Source organism: Oncorhynchus kisutch, linkage group LG22 (assembly GCF_002021735.2).
Source record: "Oncorhynchus kisutch isolate 150728-3 linkage group LG22, Okis_V2, whole genome shotgun sequence".
Lineage (NCBI taxonomy): Eukaryota > Metazoa > Chordata > Actinopteri > Salmoniformes > Salmonidae > Oncorhynchus > Oncorhynchus kisutch.
Genome location: NC_034195.2, coordinates 50,334,612 through 50,357,125, shown reverse-complemented (window position 1 = coordinate 50,357,125; position 22,514 = coordinate 50,334,612). Strand labels below are relative to the sequence as shown.

At 41.8% G+C, this 22,514-nt stretch overlaps 1 protein-coding gene across 1 annotated transcript; it reads right to left on the bottom strand.

Moving 5' to 3' along the window:
• Window positions 1-514: 514 nt before the first annotated feature.
• On the bottom strand, window positions 515-21,984 carry LOC109867656 (cAMP-dependent protein kinase type II-beta regulatory subunit). The gene is made up of 11 exons (XM_020456911.2): window positions 21,462-21,984; window positions 17,461-17,496; window positions 11,001-11,053; window positions 10,330-10,413; window positions 9,729-9,835; window positions 8,748-8,901; window positions 6,265-6,366; window positions 5,962-6,036; window positions 5,723-5,791; window positions 5,449-5,578; window positions 515-4,405 (listed from the first exon to the last, which is right to left on the bottom strand). Exons 1-11 carry the CDS (start codon window positions 21,727-21,729, stop codon window positions 4,269-4,271), a joined length of 1,215 nt encoding a protein of 404 aa, XP_020312500.1. The 5' UTR covers window positions 21,730-21,984; the 3' UTR covers window positions 515-4,268.
• Window positions 21,985-22,514: the final 530 nt, after the last annotated feature.

Sequence of the window (22,514 nt, the reverse complement as noted above, 5' to 3'; positions counted from 1 at the left end):
AATGTGCACGTCCGTTATATCACAGGAGCAGCTCATTGGTCATAACAAGTAGAAGACGAGATATTCCTTTGTTATTGAAACTCACACGAATCCCTTATATTATACTTGTCGAATAACAATGTAATATCAACGTTTGTCTGAGTTCATTTGACAAAGCCTTGTCCATGTTATAGTGGAGAGATCAAAATAATAAATATTGACATTATTACATGGTCAGGTACAGCTAATTACAGTTACATAATGTGACATACTGTACAACTGTGACTGAGGTTGTGGTACAATTGTGTAATTGCAATCGAAAACATTTTTACATTATGTAACAATTCATCACAATCAACTGCTGTACACACTGTACCTACCTAGACTTGTCTGTGTAAAATGGGACCCAGTTGTGCACCCATTGATGCTCACCATAGCAGTTGCAACATATAGATGCATATAATAGAGATTTTCATTATTCATATTTTCACCTCGAACGAAGTTAGTGTCTAAAGAAAATAAGCATAGCAGCTTCTTAATACAAAACTGTTCTTTATTGTACTGAAAAGTGAGATATAACCAACAACAGCCAATAATACTGGATTTCCTCCTCAGATATATCCACAGTTCCAGTCTGTTGTGAACCTTATTCACAAAACTGCACTGCCAAAAAAACAAATTGTATAATACCTCATGTATAAGCCATTTTGTTCACAGACTAAGGGAACCAAAAACACAATGGAAAGCAAACAATGGAAAATTCAACCACTGGAGGTGCTATTGAGAAAGAGAGAGAGGGGGGAGAGGTTGGTATTGAGAGAGAGAAAGGGAGAGAGAGAAGTTGCTATTGAGAGAGAGAGGTTGCTATTGAGAGAGAGCAAGAGAGAGAGAAGTTGCTATTGAGAGAGAAAAAGAGAGGTTGCTATTGAGAGAGATAGAGAGAGAAGTTGCAATTGAGAGAGCAGGGGTCCATTGTGAACTACTTCTTAAAGGTACAGGTTGTTTGTTATTTATCATTTAGAGGTAGACAGCAATACATATAATAATGCCTATGTCCCGAATGGCACCCGATTCCCTATATAGTGCACTACCTTTGATCAGGGCCCATAGTAGGGAATAGGATGACATTTGGGACACACATTATCAATATCCTTTGACGTCATTGCTAAAGCTTCATATTATGTTTTACTGGCACATGAGAACAGTTGAATGTAATACTTAAAAATGTACATTTAAGATGAGAAACACATGGAAATAGACTACATGGCAAAAAGTATGTGGACACCTGCTTGTCAAACATCTCATTCCAAAATCATGGGCATTAATATGGACTTGGTCCCCCCTTTGCTGCTATAACAGCCTCCACTCTTCTGGGAAGGATTTCCACTAGATGTTGGAACATTGCTGTGGGGACTTGCTTCCATTCAGCCACAAGAGCATTAGTGAGGTCGGGCACTGATGTTGGGCAATTAGGCCTGGCTCGCAGTCGGCATTCCAATTCATCCCAAAGGTGTTCGATGGAGTTGAGGTCAGGGCTCTGTGCAGGCCAGTCAAGTTCTTCCACACCGATCTTGACAAACCATTTCTGTATGGACCTCTCTTTGTGCACGCACGGGGTATTTGTCATGCTGAAACAGGAAAGGGCCTTCCCCAACCTGTTGTCACAAAGTTGGAAGTACAGAATTGTCTGGAATGTCATTGTATGCTGTAACATTAAGATTTCCCTTCACTGGAACTAAGGGGCCTAGCCCGAAACCATGAAAAACAGCCCCAGACCATTATTCCTCTTCCACCAAACTTTAACGTTGGCACTATGCATTTGGGAAGGTAGCGTTCTCCTGGCATCCGCTAAACCCAGATTAGTCTGTCAGATTGCCAGATGGTGAAGCGTGAGACGAGTTTCCACTGCTCCAGAATCCAATGATGTTGAGATTTACACCACTCCAGCCAACACTTGGCATTGCGCATTGTGATCTTAAGCTTGTGTACGGCAGCTCGGCCATGGAAACCCATTTCATGAAGTTCCCAACGAACAGTTCTTGTGCTTCCAGAGGCAATGTGGAACATGGTAGTGTTGCAACCGAGGACAGATGATTTTTACATGCTACGAGCTACAGCACTCGGCGGTCCCGTTCTGTGAGCTTGTGTGGCCTACCACTTCGTGGCTGAGCCCTTGTTGCTCCTAGATGTTTACACTTCACAATAACAGCACTTACAGCTGACCGGGGCAGCTCTAGCAGGGCAGAAATATGACAAAATGACTTGTTGGATAGGGGGCATCCTATGACGGTGCCACGTTGAAAGTCACTGAGGTCTCAGTACGGGTCATTCTAATGCCAATGTTTGTCTATGGAGATTGCATGGCGGTGTCCTCGATGTTATACACCTGTCAGCAACAGGTGTGGCTGAAATAGCCGAATCCACTAATCTGAAGGGTTGTCCACATACTTTTTTGCAAACTATGTCATGTAAACTAGCTCAAGAAGACAATAATGTGGTCAAATACAATTATTACAGTGGATAGTGTCTAATGCTGCAGTACTGAGGAATCAAGAACTTGAAGACAATAAAGTGGTCAAATACCATTATTATAGTGGTGAATGTCTAATGCTATAGTGCTGAGGAATCAAGAGCTTGAAAGTGTGTAATACTTGGTCAGCCAACTGTTTTCAAAACTATCAGCCATCTTTTTTTAATAACTTCTTAAAACCTCTACAGGATTGGTGGGTCCCCCTGCGGGAAGGTTGAGCTAACGTAGGCTAATGCGATTAGCATGAGGTTGAGCTAACGTAGGCTAATGCGATTAGCATGAGGTTGAGCTAACGTAGGCTAATGCGATTAGCATGAGGTTGAGCTAACGTAGGCTAATGCGATTAGCATGAGGTTGAGCTAACGTAGGCTAATGCGATTAGCATGAGGTTGAGCTAACCTAGGCTAATGCGATTAGCATGAGGTTGAGCTAACCTAGGCTAATGCGATTAGCATGAGGTTGTAAGTAAACAAGAACATTTCCCAGGACATAGACATATCTGATATATGCAGAAAGCTTAAATGCTTGTTAATCTAACTGCACTGTCCAATTTACAGTAGCTGTTACAGTGAAATAATACCATGCTATTGTTTGAGGAGAGTGCACAGTTATGAACTTGAAAATGTATTAATAAGCCAATTAGGCACATTTGGGCAGTCTTGATACATTTTGAACAGAAATGCAATGGTTCATTGGATCAGTCTAAAACGTTGCACATACACTGCTGCCATCTAGTGGCCAAAATCTAAATTGCACCTGGGCTGGAATAATACATTATGGCCTTTCTCTTGCGTTTCAAAGATGGTACAACAAAAAAAACACCATGTTTTTTTCTTTTACCAAATCTAATGTGTTATATTCTCCTACATTCATTTCACATGGTATCAAGAATATGCATATCCTTGCTTCAGGTCCTGAGCTACAGCCAGTCAGATTTGGATATGTCATTTTATGGCGAAAATATAAGATTCTTAACTCTGTTAACACCACGTCAGCCATACCAGAGTGCAACGATAGGAAATCACATTGTTCAATTCATCCCTAGAATTTTATGGCACTATTTGTTGGTACAACTGTTCAACGTGGTTGTTGAAGCCAGAAAGGACATAGTTCCCCTGGGAATCCCCTAGCCTACAATGTACAGTATAAACCAACACCTTTACTGAAAATGATGTCACCATGAGAATATCAAATTATGAACACTTTAATGTGCAAGGTATGGATATTCGTGATTTGTTTACACGCTCATAATCTAGTAAGGATGTAATGACCTTTGGCACAAGATTTTTGAAGAAATATGACATGATCAGAGAATCTGAAAAGGCCCATTTATATTTTACATAACATAATAGTGATCAATAATATACAAAACAAGTGACTTAAAATGTCTTTGATAAATTCAATAAAAATTTACATTTGTAAAAAAAAAAAAGAAAAAAAGAACAAAAGATAAAAAAAGGAAAGTTGTGAGGACAGAACATATGAACATTTACGTTTTTGGAATAACACACATATCTGTGCTTCAATAAAAAAATACTCCTCCCAAGTCAACGATCCTTTAGAAAAAACCATTGTATTTTATCTGGAATCGATCCTGTACCTGTCTAACATACCGTGTTTCCTATTTTGTGAAAGAAAACAATCCTTGACAAAAGGTAGATATGGAAAAGTTACACACAAAGTGACAAGACTTTTTCCACTTCCCGATTTATGACATCGTCATCATGCATCTCACTGTCTTTTTCCCCCCTTCTGGTTTTCATGGGTTTATCTCCTCAATGTCAGTGGTGCTACATTCAAACAGAGTAACCAGCTGCTCTTCGTAATTTGCAATGTTTCTCTTCATGATGTCCATGCAGGGGCCCAGCAACCTCTCAAACGCCTGCACGTCCATAACTAGTAAACACAAGAGGAGAGATGTCAACACCCAGGATGGGAAGCCACAACTGGTAAACACAAGAGGAGAGATGTCAACACCCAGGATGGGAAGCCATAACTAGTAAACACAAGAGGAGAGGTGTCAACACCCAGGATGGGAAGCCATAACTAGTAAACACAAGAGGAGAGGTGTCAACACCCAGGATGGGAAGCCATAACTAGTAAACACAAGAGGAGAGGTGTCAACACCCAGGATGGGAAGCCACAACTGGTAAACACAAGAGGAGAGGTGTCAACACCCAGGATGGGAAGCCATAACTAGTAAACACAAGAGGAGAGGTGTCAACACCCAGGATGGGAAGCCATAACTAGTAAACGCAAGAGGAGAGGTGTCAACGCACAGGATGGGAAGCCATAACTAGTAAACACAAGAGGAGAGGTGTCAACACCCAGGATGGGAAGCCATAACTAGTAAACACAAGAGGAGAGGTGTCAACACACAGGATGGGAAGCGGTGTGATTGTAAGCAGAGCTGTCCTCACATCACATGTACAGGTCCTAAAAAGGATCCACATGAACAACAACTCCACTTTGTTATCATGTTATAATACCCCTCTATTCCATGCTGTAATGTAAAGTGTTACCATGTCACAACAAGTGAATGGCAGAGAAGGCTTCTGTTGGCTTTTACCTAAATACAGAAGTGCTTCTCTCAAAAGCTGGTGCTTTCACTAAGACAGTTATATCATGGACTGAAACAGGAAGTCAAACAGTTATATCATGGACTGAAACAGGAAGTCAAACAGTTATGTCATGGACTGAAACAGGAAGTCAAACAGTTATATCATGGACTGAAACAGGAAGTCAAACAGTTATATCATGGACTGAAACAGGAAGTCAAACAGTTATGTCATGGACTGAAACAGGAAGTCAACAGTTATGTCATGGACTGAAACAGGAAGTCAAACAGTTATGTCATGGACTGAAACAGGAAGTCAACAGTTATGTCATGGACTGAAACAGGAAGTCAAACAGAACATACGGTGTAGTAAATTGCGTACCTAAACACTTGACACTTCCCACAGCATAAGCTGAAGCAGCTCTGGGTTTGTTGGTGACGAGGGCCAGTTCTCCAAAGTACTGCCCCCTGGAGCATGTAGCTATATCCACATCCTCTTGGTCCTTTTTCGTCTAGAGAGAAGACATAAGAAAAGCAACATAAACAACATTAAATCCCACAAATCTGTCCAAAGTAAACATTTATTTTAATGGTGCATACATTAACTACTTATTTTTTTTTTTTTTTAAATCATCACAGAACAATGTAAAACTTACCCTGGTTCTCTTCATGGTGATTCTAACTTGACCAGATTCAACTATATAAAAACAATCTGCTAGATCACCCTGTAACAGAATATACAGGATTATGTTCAAATTTGAGAATAACAAATACATAACAAAGAATGACTGAAAGAAGTCCGTTCTAGTTAGGGATCATTTAACACGAACATAACATACATGATGCATACACACGGTGGAATCATGTAGAACATAAGACTGAGATGTATAAATACCTGAGAGATAATCTGTTCTCCATCGCAGAAGGCTCTAGAAGACAACACATCCACCACCTTCATTCTCTCCGAAAGCTGTGGGGAAAAAAAGTGGGTTTCAAATTGGTTTAAAATGGATCAGTTGGTTTTACTTTAAAATACACTTTTGATTCTACTGATAAAGAGAAAGAAAGTAGCAAAGTCTCAGACCTGCCGTCTTGCCAACTCCTATGGACATTGTCATGCTAAACAACCATAGGAGTTGGCTAAACAGCACAAACTGGTCTCGGACCAGGCTATACATAACAAACATCTATACTGTACCTCTAATGATGTTAACAGTGGAAGTGATTCAATGAACTCCTCGTACAGTCTCCTCTTCAACGCATTGTTCTTCACTATGATCCTCCTGAATGTCAGACGATCCTGCAGACAACAGAGTAGATCAATCATTTCTAATGGTAGGATGAAAACAACAGAGTAGATCAATCATTTCTAATGGTAGGATGAAAACAACAGAGTAGATCAATAATTTCTAATGGTAGGATGAAAACAACAGAGTAGATCAATCATTTCTAATGGTAGGATGAAAACAACAGAGTAGATCAATAATTTCTAATGGTAGGATGAAAACAACAGAGTAGATCAATCATTTATAATGGTAGGGTGAAAACAACAGAGTAGATCAATCATTTATAATGGTAAGATGAAAACAAAAGAGTAGATCAATCATTTCTAATGGTAGGATGAAAACAAGAGAGTAGATCAATCATTTCTAATGGTAGGATGAAAACAACAGAGTAGATCAATCATTTCTAATGGTAGGATGAAAACAACAAGAGTATATCAATCATTTCTAATGGTAAGATGAAAACAACAGAGTAGATCAATCATTTCTAATGGTAGGATGAAAACAGAGTAGATCAATCATTTCTAATGGTAAGATGAAAACAGAATAGATCAATCATTTCTAATGGTAGGATGAAAACAGAGTAGATCAATCATTTCTAATGGTAGGATAAAAACAACAGAGTAGATCGATCATTTCTAATGGTAGGATGAAAACAACAAGAGTATATCAATCATTTCTAATGGTAAGATGAAAACAACCGAGTATATCAATCATTTCTAATGGTAAGATGAAAACAGAGTAGATCAATCATTTCTAATGGTAAGATGAAAACAACATTTCTAATGGTAGGATAAAAACAACAAGTCATGTCGATGTCTGGCATTAGTGAAAGATACACAGAGTTTACCAAACATTAGGAACACATTCCTAATATTGAGTTGCATGAGGGGCACGGACTCTACAAGGTGTTGAAAGCGTTCCACAGGGATGCTGGCCCATGTGGACTCTACAAGGTGTTGAAAGCGTTCCACAGGGATGCTGGCCCATGTGGACTCTACAAGGTGTTGAAAGGGTTCCACAGGGATGCTGGCCCATGTGGACTCTACAAGGTGTTGAAAGCGTTCCACAGGGATGCTGGCCCATGTGGACTCTACAAGGTGTTGTAAGGGTTCCACAGGGATGCTGGCCCATGTGGACTCTACAAGGTGTTGAAAGCGTTCCACAGGGATGCTGGCCCATGTGGACTCTACAAGGTGTTGAAAGGGTTCCACAGGGATGCTGGCCCATGTGGACTCTACAAGGTGTTGAAAGAGTTCCACAGGGATGCTGGCCCATGTTGACTCCAATGCTTCCCACAGTTGTGTCAAGTTGGCTGGATGTCCTTTGGGTGGTGAACTATTCTTGATACACACGGGAAACTGTTGAGCGTGGAAAACCCAGCAACATTGCAGTTCTTGACACAAAGTGGTGCGCCTGACACCTACTACCATACGCCATTCAAAGGCACTTAAAAACGTTGGTTTTTCCCACTCAACCTCTGATTGACACATATACACAATACATGACTCAACGGTCTCAAAACTTAAAACTCCTTCTTTAACCTATACCCTCCTTTTCATCTACACTGATTGAAGCAGATTTAACAAGTTACATCAATAAGGGACAATAGCTTTCACCTGGATTCACCTGGTCAGTCTGTGTCATGGAAAGATTCATGTTTTGTGTCTCAGTGTATATTCAAGACACACACAGTCAAACAATTTGTGATTGTTTTGTTTACTAGTACAGTACTCCATTCCCACTCCTAGAATATCTATAAACATTTTGTCTCTGTGTCCAACATAATATTGTCCAGCAGAGGGAGCTTTATCATTAAACACATGTCAAGATTTTCCACAAAGAAAAGCAGCAGAAGTATTATTATATCATGGCCTGTGAGCATCCGGGGCTTTACACCTGGGAAAGGCTTTACACCTGGGAAAGGCTTTACACCTGGGAAAGGCTTTACACCTGGGAAAGGCTTTACACCTGGGAAAGGCTTTACACCTGGGAAAGGCTTTACACCTGGGAAAGGACACATGTGCTGCTCATGTACAGTTCAATGCTCTCCGCTCAGAGAGTACAGATTCTAGGAAGCACTTTGTACAAAACAGTTATTTTACCTCACTGAGCTTTCTCGGCTGTTTCTTCACAACTAAATACATAGAGGCAGAATTCTGGCTATGTACCCATCTGAGCATAATGTACCTATAAGCAACTTACAACAGAGGGAGTCCATATAAAGTGAACGTGATCCCTGACACATTGACAACTGAGCCATTCAGCACGATGCCAGTTTCTCCCCGAAAACAGTCAGCCACCGCTTACCCCATAATAGAATATGCACGGTTCAGTACTGTCTGGCACTGCATGTACTATGACAAACAGTTTAGGGAACAGAAGAGCATCCACTCACCAGGCACCAGAGGGCTCCGGGCGAGGTGGAGATGATGGTAGCAGCCCTGGGGGTGTTGTACATCAGGGCCAGCTCCCCAAAGCTCCCCTTGTTATCATAGGCTCCCACGGTCTTCTCTACACCATCAACCCTCATATAGATGTCAAAGGTCCCTCTGAGAGAGAGAGAGAGAGAGAAGGAAGAGAGTAAGAGAAAAAGATATGGAAAGGAAAGAGAGAGCGAGACGGAGGGGGAGAGAGATGGAGGGGAAGAGGGAGAGGGAGAGAGATGGAGGGGAAGAGGGAGAGTGAGAGTTGGAAAGGGAGAGTGAGAGAGAGAGAGAGAAATGGAGGGGGAAGAGGGAGAGATGGAGGGGAAGGGAGAGAGAGAGAGAGCACGAGATGGAGAGAGCCAATTGGATCATATAACAGTCCTTTCAAGACAACTACTGTGATCTTTATTGGACCTTGTTTTGACCAGGTTCATCTCATTGAGATTAACAAATCTCTTTTACAAGAGAGACCTGGCCAAGGTTTCAAACCACTTACAACATAAAGAACAAAGCTCTACAGTTTAAAATATACATTTACACACTGAGCACAAGAAGGTTTGAGGAAGTGTGGTGCAACTAGCACTTCTCCATCATAGTGTTAACCCTAGCTGAAATGATTAACTGAAAGGAAACTATTGCCAAATACACTGTGATGTAATGTAGCAAATTTAGGAAGTAACCCCGGCTGGCTGTCAGTCCAGTATGAAGGAAGCCAGTAGTTTCGCAAGCCAATGCTAACTAGCGTTAGCACAATAACTGGAAGTCTATGAGTATCTGCTAGCATGTTAAACTACCTCTAACTTCCTTCCTACTGGACCCAGAGACATAAAGTCTAATCTGAAGTAGATAAAGGGCATCATTGCTAACATCCCAAAGTATCCCATTTAACCGTTGAGCCAAGAGATCCAAACCTCTTGACGAGGTTGCTGCTACAGCATGTCAGGGTTTACCTTTCAATGACGTAGAAGTTGTCGCCATCGTCGTCTTCATCTATGATGTGTTCTCCTACCTCAAGGAACTTCTCAAACATGGCGTCCAGTACTTGGGAAAATTGTTCCTGTGATATTGGGAAAACAAACAAACAAACAACAATATCAAACTGAAACAAAGACCTGTGGATTATATTAAACTAGAAGTATATTCAATTAGAAAACCAACATTGCATTGGGTATTTGTAATAGTAAGGCCACATTACCCACTACATATACACATGATGCCACAGCATCATCACAGTACAATATGTAGGATAAATGAATACTGGAACTTGATTCCTCTCTACATTCTGTTACAGTATTTCAAAATAACTAGCAACAAAAAAAATCCCACAGTGCACCGGGCCATGACAATGTTACAGGCCCCGGGCTCCGGTCTGTTCTTTTTTTCTGTGTACAGTTAGTGTGTGTGTGCATACATGTGCCAATGTGTGTGTGTGTGTGTGTGTGTATTTGTGTGTATACAGAGTACGTCAGTCCATTGAATAACAGCAGCCAGTGGGTGGAGGGGCAGAGAGGCCCACTCAGCCTAAAATGAGGGAATATTTCTTCAGTTTACCGGGTCCAGGTTTTTGAACAGCAGAATGTCTCTGCAAGCCTCCTGTAGTCTCTGCCTCTGTTCGTCTGTTTTAGGATGGGTGACCTGGGAAAACACACACGCCACTCGTGTTATTCACAGAGAGACATTAAGAGAGGAAACGTCATTAACATGATGCCACCGTAACTCATTCATACCCCGTGCACTTCCTCCAATACCAAGTACAATACCAAGTACAATATCAAGTACAATATCAAGTACAATACCAAGTACAATACCAAGTACAATACCAAGTACAATATCAAGTACAATATCAAGTACAATACCAAGTACAATACCAAGTACAATACCAAGTACAATACCAAGTACAATATCAAGTACAATACCAAGTACAATACCAAGTACAATATCAAGTACAATATCAAGTACAATATCAAGTACAATACCAAGTACAATACCAAGTACAATATCAAGTACAATACCAAGTACAATACCAAGTACAATATCAAGTACAATACCAAGTACAATACCAAGTACAATATCAAGTACAATATCAAGTACAATATCAAGTGGAATCCAGATGCTGTATCCTGTAGTTCTTCTGTAATGCTTTTCATTTCAACAGTACCACTATTTTTTGAAGTGGTACAGTCACTCCTCTGTCACTCCTCTGTCTGTCTGGGCCATCTTACCCTCTGTTCTTTGTCTTCCTCGTCTTCATCAGGGTTGAACGCCTCGGCACAAACTGTGTGATAGAAGAGATGAATGAAAGTTAGTGCAAGACATTCACATTCACTCAAAAAACAACACAGCAAAGCAGAAATGTTCTGTTAAATGACATAGTCTTTCCGAAGCCATACAAATGGTAAACAAAACTATCTAAGATAGTCCATGTTAAAGATCCACGACTATATGGGGTGAGAGTGAGATTCTGGGAGTTTTAACAGGATTTCTACCATGATCCCACTTATCCCAGTCATATAAACAACTGTCTAATTGTGCTGAGATTAAGAGTCTTTGTGATGTACTTAACACCAAGCCATTGTTTAAAGTGTGGGGGGCTAAAAAAATAAAAGGTTTCATCGACGTGACATTTGTATAAACATCTAGATATGATCTCCTTCCTGTAAACTTACTCAATGCTCCGTGACATCACAGGGAGATTCAGTAGGACATATTTAAGCCTCACACTTTAAAACAGATCAGAAAGAGTTTATACTCAACTGAACCAGAGCTCAGTCCATCTACTTGTGAATGACAAAGCACATATCTATTGTTTACACGTAACCTATATTGTATTTGGCGACTAGACCTTAATTATACTTTTCCATTCGAAAGGAATCACACTAGAATTTTTTATTATGTAAAATAAATATATATATTTTTTTTTTTTACAGTCGGAAGACTTTTTTTGCAATGTCTGGACATCACTGACCGTACTTCTCCTGTACCATACAAAAACTACACAGGTATCTTCACCCCAACCTCCCCTGAAGACCTCTTACTCCCTTACTGCTGATATGAGTCAGTATGGTTGACCAGCCAATCAACGAGACCAGTGAGTGCAGCGGTCAGTATGGTTGACCAGCGGTCAGTATGGTTGACCAGCGGTCAGTATGGTTGACCAGCGGTCAGTATGGTTGACCAGCGGTCATGGCCTCTAAACCTTCAAGCTGCATACTGGACCCTATTCCAACTAAACTACTGAAAGAGCTGCTTCCTGTGCTTGGCCCTCCTATGTTGAACATAATAAACGGCTCTCTATCCACTGGATGTGTACCAAACTCACTAAAAGTGGCAGTAATAAAGCCTCTCTTGAAAAAGCCAAACCTTGACCCAGAAAATATAAAAAACTATCGGCCTATATCGAATCTTCCATTCCTCTCAAAAATTTTAGAGAAGGCTGTTGCGCAGCAACTCACTGCCTTCCTGAAGACAAACAATGTATACGAAATGCTTCAGTCTGGTTTTAGACCCCATCATAGCACTGAGACGGCACTTGTGAAGGTGGTAAATGACATTTTAATGGCATCGGACCGAGGCTCTGCATCTGTCCTCGTGCTCCTAGACCTTAGTGCTGCTTTTGATACCATCGATCACCACATTCTTTTGGAGAGATTGGAAACCCAAATTGGTCTACACGGACATGTTCTGGCCTGGTTTAGATCTTATCTGTCGGAAAGATATCAGTTTGTCTCTGTGAATGGTTTGTCCTCTGACAAATCAACTGTAAATTTCGGTGTTCCTCAAGGTTCCGTTTTAGGACCACTATTGTTTTCACTATATATTTTACCTCTTGGGGATGTTATTCGGAAACATAATGTAAACTTTCACTGCTATGCGGATGACACACAGCTGTACATTTCAATGAAACATGGTGAAGCCCCAAAATTGCCCTCGCTAGAAGCATGTGTTTCAGACATAAGGAAGTGGATGGCTGCAAACTTTCTACTATTAAACTCGGACAAAACAGAGATGCTTGTTCTAGGTCCCAAGAAACAAAGAGATCTTCTGTTGAATCTGACAATTAATCTTAATGGTTGTACAGTCGTCTCAAATAAAACTGTGAAGGACCTTGGCGTTACTCTGGACCCTGATCTCTCTTTTGAAGAACATATCAAGACCATTTCGAGGACAGCTTTTTTCCATCTACGTAACATTGCAAAAATCAGAAACTTTCTGTCCAAAAATGATGCAGAAAAATTAATCCATGCTTTTGTCACTTCTAGGTTAGACTACTGCAATGCTCTATTTTCCGGCTACCCGGATAAAGCACTAAATAAACTTCAGTTAGTGCTAAATACGGCTGCTAGAATCCTGACTAGAACCCAAAAAATGTATCATATTACTCCAGTGCTAGCCTCTCTACACTGGCTTCCTGTCAAAGCAAGGGCTGATTTCAAGGTTTTACTGCTAACCTACAAAGCATTACATGGGCTTGCTCCTACCTATCTCTCTGATTTGGTCCTGCCGTACATACCTACACGTACGCTACGGTCACAAGACGCAGGCCTCCTAATTGTCCCTAGAATTTCTAAGCAAACAGCTGGAGGCAGGGCTTTCTCCTATAGAGCTCCATTTTTATGGAACGGTCTGCCTACCCATGTCAGAGACGCAAACTCGGTCTCAACCTTTAAGTCTTTACTGAAAACTCATCTCTTCAGTGGGTCATATGATTGAGTGTAGTCTGGCCCAGGAGTGGGAAGGTGAACGGAAAGGCTCTGGAGCAACGAACCGCCCTTGCTGTCTCTGCCTGGCCGGTTCCCCTCTTTCCACTGGGATTCTCTGCCTCTAACCTTATTACAGGGGCTGAGTCACTGGCTTGCTGGGGCTCTCTCATGCCGTCCCTGGAGGGGGTGCGTCACCTGAGTGGGTTGATTCACTGTTGTGGTCATCCTGTCTGGGTTGGCGCCCCCCCCCCCCCCTTGGGTTGTGCTGTGGCGGAGATCTTTGTGGGCTATACTCAGCCTTGTCTCAGGATGGTAAGTTGGTGGTTGAAGATATCCCTCTAGTGGTGTGGGGGCTGTGCTTTGGCAAAGTGGGTGGGGTTATATCCTTCCTGTTTGGCCCTGTCCGGGGGTGTCCTCGGATGGGGCCACAGTGTCTCCTGACCCCTCCTGTCTCAGCCTCCAGTATTTATGCTGCAGTAGTTTATGTGTCGGGGGGCTGGGGTCAGTTTGTTATATCTGGAGTACTTCTCCTGTCCTATTCGGTGTCCTGTGTGAATCTAAGTGTGCGTTCTCTAATTCTCTCCTTCTCTCTTTCTTTCTCTCTCTCGGAGGACCTGAGCCCTAGGACCATGCCCCAGGACTACCTGACATGATGACTCCTTGCTGTCCCCAGTCCACCTGGCCATGCTGCTGTTCCAGTTTCAACTGACCTGAGCCCTAGGACCATGCCCCAGGACTACCTGACATGATGACTCCTTGCTGTCCCCAGTCCACCTGGCCATGCTGCTGCTCCAGTTTCAACTTCCACCTGACTGTGCTGCTGCTCCAGTTTCAACTGTTCTGCCTTATTATTATTCGACCATGCTGGTCATTTATGAACATTTGAACATCTTGGCCATGTTCTGTTATAATCTCCACCCGGCACAGCCAGAAGAGGACTGGCCACCCCACATAGCCTGGTTCCTCTCTAGGTTTCTTCCTAGGTATTGGCCTTTCTAGGGAGTTTTTCCTAGCCACCGTGCTTCTACACCTGCATTGCTTGCTGTTTGGGGTTTTAGGCTGGGTTTCTGTACAGCACTTTGAGATATCAGCTGATGTACGAAGGGCTATATAAATACATTTGATTTGATTTGATTTGAGTATGGTTGACCAGCGGTCAGTATGGTTGACCAGCCCATCAGAGAGGCCAGTGAGTGCAGCGGTCAGTATGGTTGACCAGCGGTCAGTATGGTTGACCAGCGGTCAGTATGGTTGACCAGCCCATCAGCGAGACCAGTGAGCACAGTGGTCAGTATGGTTGACCAGCGGTCAGTATGGTTGACCAGCCCATCAGCGAGGCCAGTGAGCGCAGCGGTCAGTATGGTTGACCAGCGGTCAGTATGGTTGACCAGCCTAGCCCATAAGCTCCTACATGCCTCCAGCCAACCATCCTGTTACCAACCATGCAGATAATGGTACAGTCACTCACCCGCCCGCCCGCCCGCACCTCCAACACAGGAGACTAGGATAGATCCTCATCTCAACACTGCCTGTCTGTCTGTCTGTATAACCTCAACCTCCCACACAGGAGCCTAGGATAGATCCTCATCTCAACACTGTCTGTCTGTCTGTCTGTCTAACATCAACCTCCCACACAGGAAACTAGGATAGATCCTCATCTCAACACTGTCTGTCTGTCTGTCTGTCTAACCTCAACCTCCCACACAGGAGACTAGGATAGATCCTCATCTCAACACTGCCTGCCTGTCTGTCTGTCTAACCTCAACCTCCCACACAGGAGACTAGGATAGATCCTCATCTCAACACTGTCTGTCTGTCTGTCTAACCTCAACCTCCCACACAGGAAACTAGGATAGATCCTCATCTCAACACTGTCTGTCTGTCTGTCTGTCTGTCTAACCTCAACCTCCCACACAGGAAACTAGGATAGATCCTCATCTCAACACTGTCTGCCTGTCTGTCTGTCTAACCTCAACCTCCCACACAGGAGACTAGGATAGATCCTCATCTCAACACTGTCTGTCTGTCTGTCTGTCTAACCTCAACCTCCCACACAGGAGACTAGGATAGATCCTCATCTCAACACTGCCTGCCTGTCTGTCTGTCTAACCTCAACCTCCCACACAGGAGACTAGGATAGATCCTCATCTCAACACTGTCCTCCTGCACCTGGTTTGAACTCATGTCACCCTACATCATTCACTGATGCATTTCCTTCCTGTTCTTCGCTAATGGAAGATAGAGATGAATTACCACCGTTGTCTCTACTGTAAGCAGAGGCCAAATGAAACACCGTGGAGAAACAGTTATGATTAATGACCTCCGTGTTTTAAATCCTCAAATTTTTCCATATCAGTTCTATATAAAAAATAAAGTGCAGCCTGACTGTCAGTGTAACTTCAAAAGGTATCCTTGATAAGAGATTTAACGGTTTGTTTTATAGGTAGACTGCTGACTGAATGACTGCTGACTGACTGCTGACTGCTGACTGACTGACTGCTGACTGACTGAACGACTGCTGACTGACTGAACGACTGCTGGCTGACTGAACGACTGCTGGCTGACTGAACGACTGCTGACTGAACCACTGCTGACTGAACCACTGCTGACTGAACCACTGCTGACTGAACCACTGCTGACTGAACCACTGCTGACTGAACCACTGCTGACTGAACGACTGCTGACTGAACGACTGCTGACTGAACAAAGAGGCCAGACAGAGTTTGTGCTGTACTGTATACGATTGTGAAGATTCCTGGTAAAAGCATATCAGTTATTGAAATGGTGGCAAGTGGTTCTACAAACAGACAATGGGGTACTGACTGAATGACTGCTGACTGAATGACTGCTGACTGAATGACTGCTGACTGAATGACTGAATGAGAAGCTAAACCTACTACAGCAAAAGGCTTTTGTTCCAGCCCAGTAGTAATACACCTGCAGTGGTGTAAAGTACTTCAGTAAAAATACTTTAAAGTACTACTTAAGTAGTTTTTGTTGGGTATCTGTACTTTACTATTTATATGTTTGACAACTTTTACTTCACTACATTCCCAAAGAAAATCATGTCCACTGCCGTTCAAAGGTTTGGGGTCATTTAGAAATGTCTTCTTTTTTTTAAAAGAAAAGCACATTTTTGTCCATTAAAATAACATCAAATTGATCAGAAATACAGTGTAGACATTGTTAATGTTGTAAATGACTATTGCGGCTGGAAACTGAAGATTTGTTATGGAATATCTACATAGGCGTACAGTGGTCCATTATCAGCAACCATCACTCCTGTGTTCCAATGGCACGTTGTGTTTGCTAATCCAAGTACAGTGGTCCATTATCAGCAACCATCACTCCTGTGTTCCAGTGGCACGTTGTGTTTGCTAATCCAAGTACAGTGGTCCATTATCAGCAACCATCACTCCTGTGTTCCAGTGGCACGTTGTGTTTGCTAATCCAAGTACAGAGGTCCATTATCAGCAACCATCACTCCTGTGTTCCAGTGGCACGTTGTGTTAGCTAATCCAAGTACAGAGGTCCATTATCAGCAACCATCACTCCTGTGTTCCAGTGGCACGTTGTGTTAGCTAAAATAATCAAATAAATACAATAGATAATAATAAAACTGGCCTTCTTTAGACTAGTTGAGTATGTGGAGCATCAGCATTTGTAGATATTCCATTAAAAACCTGCCATTTCCAGCTACAATAGTCATTTACAACATTAACAATGTCTACACTGTATTTCTGATCAATTTGATGTTATTTTAATGGACAAAAAAGGTGCTTATGTATATTTTAGCAATTACATTTATTTTTGATACTTAAGTATATTTAAAACCATATAATTTTACTCAAGTAGTATTTTACTGGGTGACTTTCACTTTCACTTAAGTCATTTTCTATTACTGTATCTCTACTTTTACACAAGTACGACAATTGGGTACTTTTTCCACCACCTGACATAACAACAGATGTAACACACTCACCTGATGCTCTTCTAATGAATCGACTCATCACTGGAGCTGAAATAAGAGGAAAGCAAAATGTTAGGTGATCATATAGGATTCATTTGGGGATTCGTATAGGATTCAAATCGGATTCATATCGGATTACATCCCGTTAAGGCCAAAGAAAGAAAGAGGACTTCCAATATTGCAGTGATATCATACAGAGGAACGGATCAACACAGTGATATCATCAATGTATCAACACAGTGATATCATACAGAGGAACGTATCAACACAGTGATATCATCAATGTATCAACACAGTGATATCATACAGAGGAACGTATCAACACAGTGATATCATACAGAGGAACAGATCAACACAGTGATATCATACAGAGGAACAGATCAACACAGTGATATCATACAGAGGAACGTATCAACACAGTGATATCATACAGAGGAACAGATCAACACAGTGATATCATACAGAGGAACGGATCAACACAGTGATATCATACAGAGGAACGTATCAACACAGTGATATCATACAGAGGAACAGATCAACACAGTGATATCATACAGAGGAACATATCAACACAGTGATATCATACAGAGGAACGTATCAACACAGTGATATCATACAGAGGAACGTATCAACACAGTGATATCATCAACATATCAACACAGTGATATCATACAGAGGAACGTATCAACACAGTGATATCATACAGAGGAACATATCAACACAGTGATATCATCAACATATCAACACAGTGATATCATACAGAGGAACGTATCAACACAGTGATATCATCAACATATCAACACAGTGATATCATACAGAGGAACATATCAACACAGTGATATCATACAGAGGAACGTATCAACACAGTGATATCATACAGAGGAACGTATCAACACAGTGATATCATACAGAGGAACGTATCAACACAGTGATATCATCAACATATCAACACAGTGATATCATACAGAGGAACGTATCAACACAGTGATATCATCAACATATCAACACAGTGATATCATACAGAGGAACATATCAACACAGTGATATCATACAGAGGAACATATCAACACAGTGATATCATACAGAGGAACGTATCAACTCAGGCAACTGAATAATGGGTGAAAAGGACATTTGATCCACTGGAGATTATTATAACAACATGCTAATAACAGATGTGACCTAGTGCTTTAATGCATATCCTCTCTCTTTGATAACGTCATCAAACCAGGTAAACCATAACTGCTATTGGTCAATATTGCCCATGCAGAGCTAACATGGCTGCCGTAGAATTGGCGGTGTTATGTAAATGCATCGTAACACTTCAAACTGCACAAACTCCCTCTACTATATCTTTGGCTCTACATAAAACCAGGTATGCACGCACCCTTTGCTGAGCTAAAACTCCTAACGGGGAACAGCTGCGGAGTCCTTTGAATTGCATTTTGCTTCTCTGAACAAAATTTAATTGAGAATGAATTTAAAGCGTCAATGAACCAAAGCAATTTAAAAGACTTTGCACTAGAACAATACCTCCACATGAAAAATACATTAGGTAAGAGGTCTCATCTCATCCATGAATACCTAGTTAGCCAGCCTCTCTCTCTCTTCCCCTCTCTCTCATCTAAATATAATTATGAGCCGAGGGCCTGGGTTGGTTGTGTTGTGTAAGGGGGAATTATAGGTCCTCTCACGGGCCATGAAAAGTGCAGTCAAGGCTTGCCAGTAACAGGAAGATTGAATGCACCGGTCCTGAAACAACCATCTCTCAGGGTTTGTACCATAGCTACATTACTAATTGTTTATAAAATAATAATCAGACACGTGATGGGTTGAAGCGAGATGGAACTCAGTCTGTGATGAGCTCAGACTGTTTACTTTAGATTCACTGACTACGGAAACCCAGGAGGCACAACTTCCCACAATACCATATGCATGTCGCACCAACATACATTTACAAAGGCATCGCATACTGTATGTCAGAGATAATCAACTAGATTCAGCCACAAGCCAAATTTTTAAGTGGTTGGTCAGGGGCCCGGAACATAATTACTAATAATGTATAGACTGCAAATTGACCGCAAGAAGCCCAAACAGATATAATATTTGACTAAAACATAATCATTTCAAACCTGGCTTACATTTGTTATATGATCACATATACAGTATCTCTCTATTATGCGTGGAAATAATTTGGACCAAAGATTTCCAAAATTTAAATTACTTGGAGCTGATTCGCTGGGCAAATAAAACCATCCGCGGGCCACCAAGTGGGGAACCCTGACATGTGTTGTCGTCACACTATTATAACAAACTGGAACGGAACATTGTGACTGTGTCAGGACCAAGGGCTCATGGGAGTAATGTGACATTGGCTGCATGTAGCATTTCTGCAATCAGCCAAGGTCTTATCTTCTCTCTTCTAGTCTATTCTATTCTACTCTATTCCATCTGCAAGCAGCAATCGTGCATGGGGCTTGTTCTATTCCATCTGCAAGCAGCAATCGTGCATGGGGCTTGTTCTATTCTATATGCAAGCAGTAATCGTGCATGGGGCTTGTTCTATTCTATATACATGTGTTACATAAAATGTATAAACAGAGAATGTAGGCCAAAGCCTGTTGCAGCCTTGCCTGACGTTCCACTGCTCTACTGTTCGCTTCAGCCTGAGAATGCCATCACTGAAGTCGTTTGTAGTGAAGTAAAAAATTAGGGGGCGTTGTACAAAACAAAGTAATCAGCGATTGGATCATCTCTAACCAATCAGATTATCAAAGCCAATGTTGAATCTTCAAAACATCACTTTACCCATGTGTGTTCTTTTCTGGCTCTGGTCCAACCCATTGGTTTCGGAGACCAATCAGACGGTCTAGAATGGATTTTAATTCCAGGAATCTTCAAAGAGATACTCAGATCCCCAATCAATGAGGGGGTTCGATTGATCTGGCCCGGGCTACACCGAGCTATGGCCCATCACGTCATCGCGAAAGTGGGGAGGGAACGAGCCTTTCTCAAATCAAACAATAATCGGCACCACTCCGCCATGTTGTCAACAAGGCAGCGTGGGGCATTGTTCAGAAAAATACATATATTTTCCTTAAAATAAAATGTTAGAATTTTCCAACTATATAAATTTTATTGAGAAGGAAGATAAAGCGTTTTTATCAAAAGCAATCACTTTTGCATGTGAAAACAAAGAATCCTACTCATTACTACACGTGCATAATTACATCACTTTTGTTTTGACACGGACAGAACCGGACACCACCTGGTTCGCGCCCGGGAGGCAACCTGGTTCCAAATGGAATGCAATCAACTTTCAGCCGGTGCAAAACACACCTACACGGGCGACCAGGCGAGATTAGTCGCACCCCCTCATTGGGGAGAAGAAACTAACGTCCGTGGGCGTGACGTAGCGTTTGGCCAGAGGAAGGAGTTTGGGTAGCCAGGCAAATTGCAGCCCTGGGTGGCCTATCCTCCTAATATAGCAGGCATCCAGACTTCCTCTTCAGCCAGGCTCCACAACCACAGAGTAATGGCATGCAAACCTGTCACAAACACTCCTCCACCCCCAACTGCTTTACTTTCAGACCTACAGAGCTGTACAATGCCAATAACATACTGTTGCATATGAAATGTAAAGGCCTATGCGATTCTTATCACGAGGACTGTATAGGCTCTTGTTCCCTCTGTAGTAACTTGGCCTACAAGCACTGTATAGCCCTAATGATGTCAAATGAAATCAGGATACGCTGTCGGTTAGAGATCAAAGGCTACACAGCTATACTGTATGTTCATTAGTATGCACATCAATCAGCCACCATGGCATGACCATATATGGGCAATACCAGCCCAGACAAAATAAATGCCATGGTGTTAGAATGTGGCAAGCAATTGCTAATCACACACCACTGGATATATTCTCTCTAGGAGGCAAATATATTGCAAATGTAGGATTCCATTCCAATATTCCATTGGCTGCAGAATATAATATACACATGGTTATTATTCTTTACCAATGAATTCCTCTTCGTCACTCTCCTCTTCCTCTCCATTTTCAGAATCGATCTGCATGGCTTCGTCGATGAAATTGACCGCTTTCCCACTGTGTCGCGAAGCCGAATGTTGGTCATTGCCGAACGCGGCCCCGGTAGTCTCACTGTCCTTCAGTTGGGTGAAATACTGCAACGCGAACTCGAGCAAATCTCCCGGCTGATTCCGTAACACTTCCACGGTAAAGCTCTGCAACAGCTCCGTCAATCCTTCAGGAATTTCTATACTCATTCCTGATGTCAAATCTATGAGAAATACGAAATAAAATGTATAATGAATGTGCTTCCCAAATAACGAAAGAATTCTATTTAATTATAAATACAAGAGACTGAAAAAAGTTAAACGAAAAATGAAAAACGCTTAATTGCCCGGTGAATGTTTTATAATCCACGTGCAATGTAGAGAATCCTTTCAGTATGTTGAATGAAAATGGCATCTTTTGCTGCTCTCACTGGCTACAGGAAACCCACGCACGTGACCCGAGAAACCATGGCAACCACCCACCCAGGGATTGCGTATGAGAAGCGAGCTGAAGCAATGCATAGGATGGCAAAAACTGCAGTGGCATGTTGTGAGCGTTGACTCATTTAATGTAACCAAACATAATAGCCTAGTCAGAGATGGACATAGCAAAAATGTGTAAGATTTGTATATATATATAAAATATATATATATATTTTTAAAAAAGATATATATATAAGGAATACCATTATGGCACTATGCATAAAGTATCTGGTAGTTGCTTCAGGCTATTCTATTGTAGTCTGTTCTGTTTACAGTCATTGGTTCAAATTCAAGCTGGACAAATGGCCACATTTTACAGTAAATGGCCTATATTCTGTGTATTTTCCAACTATGTGTTAAATGATGTAAAGATAATTCTAGTTAAAAGCTATAAAAAAAATGGAGTACAATTAGACTGGCACTTCCTGTTCTGACCCACTTCCTTTCTGTCTTTAGGGAGGAAACATAATAAATCAGTCAGACTGGGTTATTGTCAAGGGACTAGGTTTCTG

Excerpts from the sequence above, each read along its gene's own strand:
- LOC109867656 (XM_020456911.2), bottom strand. The coding sequence starts at position 21,729 with ATGAGTATAGAAATTCCTGAAGGATTGACGGAGCTGTTGCAGAGCTTT. Across the intron at positions 17,497-21,461 it reads TGACGAAGAGGAATTCATTG|CTCCAGTGATGAGTCGATTC; the intron begins GTAAAGAATAAT and ends CTCTTATTTCAG. Across the intron at positions 5,792-5,961 it reads GAGAACAGATTATCTCTCAG|GGTGATCTAGCAGATTGTTT; the intron begins GTATTTATACAT and ends ATTCTGTTACAG.